Raw genomic sequence first — 8695 nt, forward strand, 5'->3', positions numbered from 1 at the left:
AAGGGGAACAGACAAGTTGCTGTCCTTTTGTTCTTCAGTCTAGTTGTGGAGGACGTCGCTTCACTGGCCCATGTTGGTATTATCATTGCGCTCTTCCCGTGTGAGACAGTCGCTCGCCGGCCACTGGACAGCCGCTCACAGTGGCACACAGCAGCTCACGCCGGCTGCTGGCCACTCACGATAGCTTACGGCAGCCCACTGCAGCCCCACTGCAGCCTACGCTTTCACCGGCGACTCATGGCAGCCCAGCTCTAGGTCGAGCTGTTGTTCACCATCTTAACTGTAGAGGGCGCAGCGTCACTGGCCCTCATGTAGGATCCGAACCAGGACCCTGCTACTCAGAGCTGGCATCATCCCAAGCCAACTTTAACCAATGTGCCACTCCGCCGGTCCATATAAGTACAATAGTATTCTTACTGAGCAATATTCCATTGTATGCTATATTGCAACAGTTGACCCATTCACATATTGAAGGATATTTGGGTTTCCAGTTTTTGGTGATTTGAATGGAGCTGCTAGAAACATTTATGTACAGGTTTTGTGTCAACATTTCTCAAGGTAAGTAGGAGTGAGATTGCTGTGTTGTATGGTAAGTGTACGTTTAACTTTATAAGAAATTGTTTTCCAGCATGACTGTACTATTTTCCATTTCTGTCAGCAGTATATGGAAGTTCTAGTTGCTCTGTATCCTCACCTGGATTTGGCCTTATAAGAGTTTTTAAAATTTGGCCATTCTAATAGGTGTGTAGTAGTAGCTCATCATGATTTTAATTCACGTTTCTCTCTTGACTAATGATGTCAAATGTCTTTTAACGTACTTATTTGCAGTCTGTTTTCTTTGGTGATGTATCTTTTCAAGTCTTTTGCTCATTCTTTGTTATTTTTTAAAAATTGTGGCACAATATATGTAACATTAAATTTACCATTTCAGCCATTGAAAATGTACAATTCAATAGCATTAAATACAATAGATTCAGGATGTTGTGTAACCATCACCACTATCTATTTCCAGAAAATTTTTATCATCTCAAACATAAACTACGTATTAGGCAGTACCTCCCAATTCCTCTCTTCTCCTAGCCCCTAGCAACCACCATTATACTTTCTGTCTCTGTGATTTTGCCTGTTATAAGTACCTCACATACATGGAATCATGTAGTAGTTGTCCTTTTGTGACTGGCTTATTTCACTTAGCATGATATCCTGTAGGTTCATCCATGTTGTAGCATGTGTCAGAATGTCCTTCCTTTTTAAGGCTGAATAATATTCCATTGTATGAATATTTTATTTATCCACTCACCCATCTATGGACATTTGGGTTGCTTCCACCTTTGACTGTTGTGAATAATGCTGGTATGAACATGGGTGTACAAATATCTCTGAGTCCCTGTTTCAGTTTTTCTAGGTATGTACCTAGGATTGCTGGATCATATGGCAATTCTCTGTGTATGTTTAACTTTTTGAGACCTATCAAATTGTTTTTCACAGTGGCTGTACCATTTTACATTCCCACCCAGGGGCACAAGGGTTCCAGTTTCTCTAATTCCTTGCCAACACTTGTTATTTTCCTTTTTTTTAAAAAAAATTTATTATAGCCATCCTAGTAGGCGTGAAGTGTTATCTCATGGTTTTGATTTGCATGTCCCTAATGGCTAATAATATTGAATATTTTGTCCTGTACTTATTAGCGTTTGTATATCTTCTTTGGAGAAATGTCTTTGGGAGTCCTTTGTCCTTTCTTTCTTTTTTTTTTAAAAAGATTTTGTTGGGGAATTGGGGAAGGGGAACAGTGTTGGGGAATTGGGGAAGGGGAATAGTCAACTTGTTGTCCTTCAGTCTTAGTTGTGGAGGGCGCAAGCTAGATCAGCTCCAAGTCCAGTCGCCATCCAGCCGCTCGTCAGCAGCTCAGGGCAGCTCAGCTCAAGGTGTTGTGTTTAATCTTAATTGTGGGGGGTGGGGTGCAGCCCACTATCCCATGTGGGAGTCAAACCGGCAACCTTGTTGTTAGGAGCACGTGCTCTCACCAGCTGAGCCATCCTGCCGCCTGTTGGCAGCTCAGCAGCATCTGAGCTGGGGTGCAGCTCACTGGCCCATGTGGGAATCGATTGCATTCTTAACCAACTGAGCCACTCGGCCGGCCCCCCTTTGTCCATTTTTTAATTGGGTTATCTTTTTATTGTTCAGTTGTAGGAGTTCTTATTATATTTTGGATATTAACCTCTTATCAGATACATGATTTACAAATATTTCCTTTATTCTGTGGACTGTCTTCTCTTGATAGTGTCCTTTGCATAAAAGTTTTTAATTTTGATGAAGTCCAATTTATTTTTTCTTTTGTTGCCTGTGTTTTTTGTGTCATTCTTAAGAAACTACTGCCAAATCCAAGGTCATAAAGATTTTCCCCTATGTTTTCTTCTAAGAATTGCTTTTTTCTTGCTGCTTTCAGGATTCCCTCTTTGTCTTTGTGAGTAATTTGATAAAAATTCTTAGTGTGGATCTGCTTGGAGCTTGTTGAGCTTCTTGGATGCATATATTCATATCTTTCATTAGATTTGGGAAAATTTTAGCTATTCTTCAAATAAATTTTCTGTCTCTTTTGCTTTCTTTTCATCTTCTGAGGCCCTATGATGCATTTATTGGTCCTTTAGATATTGTTTCCCATGTTCCTCAGGCTCTGTTCATTTTTCTTCATTTGTTTTTCCTTCTCCTCCTTAGACTATATAATTTTAATTGTGTTATCTTCAAGTTTGCTCATCCTTTTTTCTGCCTGCTCAAAACTGTTGTTGAGCCCTTCTAGTGAATTTTTCTTATTTCTTATTTATTTTTGTTTTGTATTTTTTTATTCCCAAAGACTCAGTTTTTATAACTATAGTCAATTAATATCAACATATTTTACTTCTGGTAGTCTTGCTTTTTTTCTTTTTAGTTGAGCCATCCTGCTACCTGTTGGCAGCTCAGTGGCTGCTCAGCTCGGGCTGGACTCGAACCGCTGTTGCTCAGAGCTCAAACTCTTGAGTGAGCTCTTAACCAACTGAGCCACTCAGCCGGCCTCTCCCCCCTTTTTTTGCATAATGCTTGCATAAATACAACATTAACTTTCAGAAGTAAAGGACTTCTGTGTACGTGTAAATATTGAGACATTAAAAGATCTCAGATTGATAATTTTTTTAATTAAAATGTATTGGGGTGACAATGGTTAGTAAAATTTCATAGGTTTCATGTATATGATTCTGTATGTTCCCCACCCAGAGTCAGTTTTCCTTCCATCATCATATATTTCACCCCATTTACCCTTTTCTACCATTCCTCTCCCCCTGTGAATTTTTCATTTCACTTATTGTACTTTTCAGCTCCAGAATTTCCCTTTGATTCCTTTTTACAATTTCTGTCTCTTTTTTGATATTCTCATTTTATTCTTACATTGTTTTCCTGATTTTCATTAGTACTTTATCCATGGCTTCCTTTAGCTGATTAAGCATGTGAAGAACAGTTTTTGAATTAACATTTTTGAGTAGTAATTACAATGTCTGGGCTTCTCCGGGATGGTTTCTGTCAAATTCTTTTTATCCTGTGAATGAGGCGTACTTTGCTGTTTCTTTGTATGCTTTGTAGTTTTTTTATTGAGAACTGTACATTCTGAATATAATAATGTAATAACTCTGGAAATCAGATTCTCTTACTCCTCAAGGATTGCTGATTTTTTTCTTTGGAGGCCTGCAGCTGTCCATTTATCATTTTTCCAAACTGTTTTTTGCAAACACAACATTCTTTGTTGTGTTTGGTCACTGTACATTCTGTTCCATTACCTCTGTGCTCATCTAGTGATGAGCTCTCTCTTTTAATAATAGCTAGATTCAGGGTTTTAATGCTATAGTTTCTACTTTTCTCTTATTATTTTTTCATACTGTGTTGTGGTTACTGTCTCCATCATGGCATAGCTTATAGTGAAGCAGCAGTTTCCAAACATAATCAGCAGAATTCTTTTTTTCCAAATGTGGAACCTAGGAGGTAAAATACCTATCAGCCTAGGAGAAGTTTGCATCTTCCTGATCTGTGAAAATGACTGTACTTCCTTCCTTTTAAGAACCCTTGGAGAATTCAGAGCCCCTTGTGAAAGCCTGTGCTAGAAGTCATTGCTGTAAGCACTGCTGGCAATAGTAGTAGCCATTTTATTTTATAAAAGTGGAGCACGTGTTTAGTCTGTGTACTAAGTCTCCTTCCCACCGCCGGATGGGTCCTTCCGTGGCCTTCTGCCCGCCTCTCAGATGGGACTTTTTCTGGCTCCTCCTCCCACCCTCCCTAGCTTGTTTGGTGGTACCCCCTCCCATTCCAGCTCCTTAGGCCAGAACCACTGCTGCTCCCTCCAGCTTCTCCAGTACTCAGTACCATCAGTGTACCTTCTGGAATGTGCCCCCTCCATTCCCACTGCCACTGCCCAGGCAGACTCCCAGCATCTCTGTTTAATAATAGCTTTATTGAGACATAATTTACATGCCATACAGTTCACCTAGGTAAGATGTACAATTCAGTGGTTTTTACTGTTTTCATGGAGTTGTGTAACCATCTCCACAGTCAATTTGAGAACATTTTCATCACCCCAGAAAGAAACTCCATACTCATTAGTAGTCACTCCCTATTAGTCCCTCTCCCACAGCCCACTATCAACTTTCTGATTCTATAGATCTGCCTATGCTGGACATTTCACATAAATGGAATCGGACAATATGTGGCCTTTATGACTGGCTTCTTTCATTTAGCATAAGGTTTTCAAGATTCATCTATGTTGTAGCATGTGTCAGTACTTAGTGTATTTTACAACTGAATAGTAACCCACTGTTTGGACATACTCCATTTTATGTATCTATTCATCAGTTGATGGCCATTTGGGTTGTTTCTACCTTTAAGCTGCTATGAATAATGTTGCTACGAACACTGGTGAAAAAATTTGCTATGGACATGTTTTTATTTCTCTTGGGTAGATACCTAGCAGTGGAATTTCTGTCTTTGACATTTTGAGGAACTGCCAGGCCAATTTTCACAGCGGCTTCACCATTTTACATTCCCTCCAGTAGTGTATGAGGTTCTGATTTCTCCACATCCTCACAATCCTGTCATTTTTTTTGCAGACTTCAAACTGGTCTGCCTACCTCTAATTTTTTTTTTTAATGTTTCTAAAATTTTGTTCTCCTGAAAACTGTCAATGGCTCCCTTGTCTACCAAATAAAGTTCCAGTTCCCTGGCACGTCACCCTCCCATCCTCCACGCCCATCCCTGCTCTCAGGCCCCATGTTGGCTCTCATTCATCTCCCACCTCCCTATCCCTGCCTCTGCTTCACTGCCCTCCTTTGCAGCACTGTCCCTTCCTTGAGGGTCATGCAAGGACTTACTCAGCTCCCTCACCTTTGATCCCTTCAAAAAATTTTTCTTGGGGCTGTCCGAGTGGCTCAGTTGGTTAAGAGCATGAGCTCTGAGCAACAGGGTCACTGGTTCAATTCCCACATGGGCCAGTGAGCTGCGCCCGAGCTGAGCCACCACTTAGTTGCCACCAGGTGGCAGCATGGCTCAGCTGGTGAGAGCACATGCTCCTAACAACAAGGCTGCCGGTTTGACTGCTGCATGGGATGGGGGGCAGATTGAACACCGCACCTTGAACTGAGCTGCTGACAGGCAGCTGGATGGCTCAGTGGTTAGAGTGTGTGCTTTTTAACAACAAGGTTGCCAGTTGGACTTCTGCATGGGATGGGGGGCTGCACCCACCCGCAACCAAGATTGAACACAGCACCTTGAGTTGAGTGGCCACGAGCTGCCGATGGGCAGCCAGATGGCAACTGGACTTGGAGCTGAGCTAGCTGTGCCCTCCACAACTAAGATTGAAGGACAGCAACTTGGCTGTTCCCCTTCCCCAATTCCCCAATACTGTTCCCCTCCCCCAATTAAAATTTTTTTCTTCTTCACCCTTAGATGTTGCCTTGTTTTTCTTTATTTCGTTCAACTTTTGAAGAAAAAAAATTGTTTATAGCTCCATTGCCTCTGCTAAGCAGTAAGCCCTAGGAGCAGGAGTTGGTTTCACTCTTCCGTGTTCTGGCACTTGGTGCCTTGCCTGGCAAGGGCACATAATCAAGCTGAGGAACTGAGGGGCTCCCTGTATAACAAACCACACAGCCACCTGAGGCAGTCACTCACCAGCCTGTGTGCCTAGAGCTGGGGAGGTCCGTGGTTTGGGGGACTGGTGCTCAGTGGGCTCCTGGCATTGTGACATTTTTGGCTCTTCATGTCCCCTCTCTTGGTTTGTCCTGTGTCCTCTCTAGGAGACTTGTGGACTGGCGCAGTCTCTGCCAGTGATGGGAAGCGGTGCTAAGCGGCAGTGCTGAAGCTCTCTGAGTATGGTAAGTAGATTATTTGCCTGTTTTGCTGGTATCAGTGTTCTTCTGTTACTTCACTCCTGTGGGTGAGAGGCATTTTCCTGGGTGGACCCTGAAGGCTCTCACTGTGGGGCACCCTTCTTCCTGGAAGGGCTGTTGGAACATTTGAGGGTGTGGATGCTTGATCTTCTGTTGAAGTGCTTTGCAGGGCCTCATCACAGTTTGTTTCAAAGGCATAAGTTAACCCGTTTTTTTGGAATCTGTTATTCCAATACCTTGGTCTTCTGTATTGGGTCATTGCTGGATGTCCCCAGCATCTGTTCCTTTTGCAGTGGACAATACCTAGGACATGCTCCCTGAACATATTGGTATTGTCACCCCAGACATGTTTTTTGGTACTTTTTTGGAAAAAGTACCAAAAGTTGTTGTTCATCCCCCATATTCTGAGAAGGCCATAGCTATTCAAGGCAGTTTATGGAGCAGAGCTATATTCATTGTGGGTTGTTGAGGAGATAAGTGACACCTCATCTAAAAGCAGCTCTTCTCTTCCCTCAAACCTCTTTTTCTAGATTCGAATTGCAGCCTTAAATGCTTGCTCCACGGTTGAGGATGATCATGAAGGAAGCTTTAAAAGTCACAAAACCCAGACGAAGGAGGCCCAGGTATGTAATCTATGGTCTTCCTCTGCAGGTAGACCTTGCTTTCCATTTCTGTAGGCAGCACCTCATTTTAAATGTGTTCAGATGTCTCCTGAATGGGATTTAAGAGTGAAATCCTGGGAGGTCTGATTGTTTGGATTGTCTCCTTTACAGAGGGCACAGATGACAGTTAACATGGCCTTGACTACAGCCCCCCTTACACATCTTGGAGATCCAGTCAAGATGGCAGAATAGGAAATGCTGTGCTTACCTCCTCTCACAACCACATCAAAATTACAACTAAACTTCAGAAAAACCATCATTAAGAATCATCTGAAGTCTAGCTGAACCAAAGCCCTACATCTAAGGACATATAGAAGAAGCCACCTCAAGACTGATGGGGGGGGGCAGAGATGCGGAATGGGCCAGTGTCACACCATGTGTGACCATTAAAAATCAGGAGGGATAACTCGGCTGTGGAGGTTCTGCCTGGAGGAGCAAGGGGTCCCAGTTCCACACCAGGCTCCCTAGGCCAGGGTCTAAGTGCCAGGAGAGAAGTCCCTATAACTCCTGGATGTGAAAACCAGAGGAGATTGTGGCTGAGTGAGACAGTGGGTGGCTGCACTCACAGGAACTCCTCTTAAAGGGCCCACACACAGACTTACGTGCTGACGGACTCATTCTCTCTGAGCTCCCACACTGGGGCATCAGCTCCAAAGGTGCTAAGGACTAATGGGGAAGAACTAGATTGTCTGGCTGCAGGGCAAGGGCTGGAGAGGCAGCTTTTCCCCATTCGGAGGATCTGGAAGAAGGCATTGTTTCTTTGTTGAGCCCTCCCCGCTCCTGGTGTGCTGACCCAGGCGGCCGCCATATCTGATTCTCCGTCAACCTTGCTAACACCGTTTTTTTTCACCCCGATTCCTTGAGACCCTGCCCCACCCAACTTTTGGGCACACCCAACCCACTTTCAGTGGATTTTCCTTACAAATGGCTTATCTTAGCTCATACTGCAGACTTTCCTAAAATTTCTCTAAGGTTCACAAAACCGAAATGAGCAGCATCTGGCTTTGGCATGTCCCATACCTCTGGCTGAGCAGCCCTAAACCCTGCCTCAGTTTGCGGCTTGGCCTCTTGAGGCACCTCCAAGCCCAGTGCAGGTGACAGACATTTGAGGATTGCTTTGTGGCTCATTCCAGGTGGCCCCAGGCAGGGCACAGGCTGCGGCTGAACTTGGCCTGCTGTGGGGCCCCTCCCAGGAGACTCTGGGGCTAGCACTCCCAGTGGCCAGTCAGACCCAGCTGGAGCATCACGTGGCTACCTCTGGGGACGACACACCCAAAGAGCAGACTGGGCAGGCACCAGAGCCCTGCTAAAGCGAATCCTGCTCCATAGGGGTGGCCTCTTCACCACAGCGCCTCCACTGTACTCATTGGCCAATACTCACAACCAGTCAGCCTGAGGGTCAATCCCTCCCATTGATATACCAATAGCAACCAAGGCTCAACTACAATAGGAGGGCACATACAACCCACACAAGGGACACACCTGGAACACCTGGCTCAGGTGACCAAGAAGACTGACATGGAGCCCCCACAGTACACCTACTGCATAAGGCCTCACTATTAGGACCGAAGACATAGCAGTTCTACCTAATAAATAGAAACAAACATACAAAGGCAGCAAAAATGGGGAGAC

At 44.1% G+C, this 8695-nt stretch overlaps 1 protein-coding gene across 1 annotated transcript in view; it reads left to right on the forward strand.

Moving 5' to 3' along the window:
* Positions 1–8695, forward strand: part of CABIN1 (calcineurin binding protein 1) — a 174519-nt gene that overhangs the window by 6268 nt on the left and 159556 nt on the right. The window contains exons 2-3 of the mRNA XM_019665398.1: positions 6309–6386; positions 6932–7024. Coding sequence (XP_019520943.1) covers positions 6384–6386; positions 6932–7024 — 96 coding nt within the window. The 5' untranslated portion in view covers positions 6309–6383. The remainder of the gene's footprint in view (positions 1–6308; positions 6387–6931; positions 7025–8695) is intronic.

This window comes from Hipposideros armiger, unplaced genomic scaffold, assembly GCF_001890085.2.
Source record: "Hipposideros armiger isolate ML-2016 unplaced genomic scaffold, ASM189008v1 scaffold_443, whole genome shotgun sequence".
Lineage (NCBI taxonomy): Eukaryota > Metazoa > Chordata > Mammalia > Chiroptera > Hipposideridae > Hipposideros > Hipposideros armiger.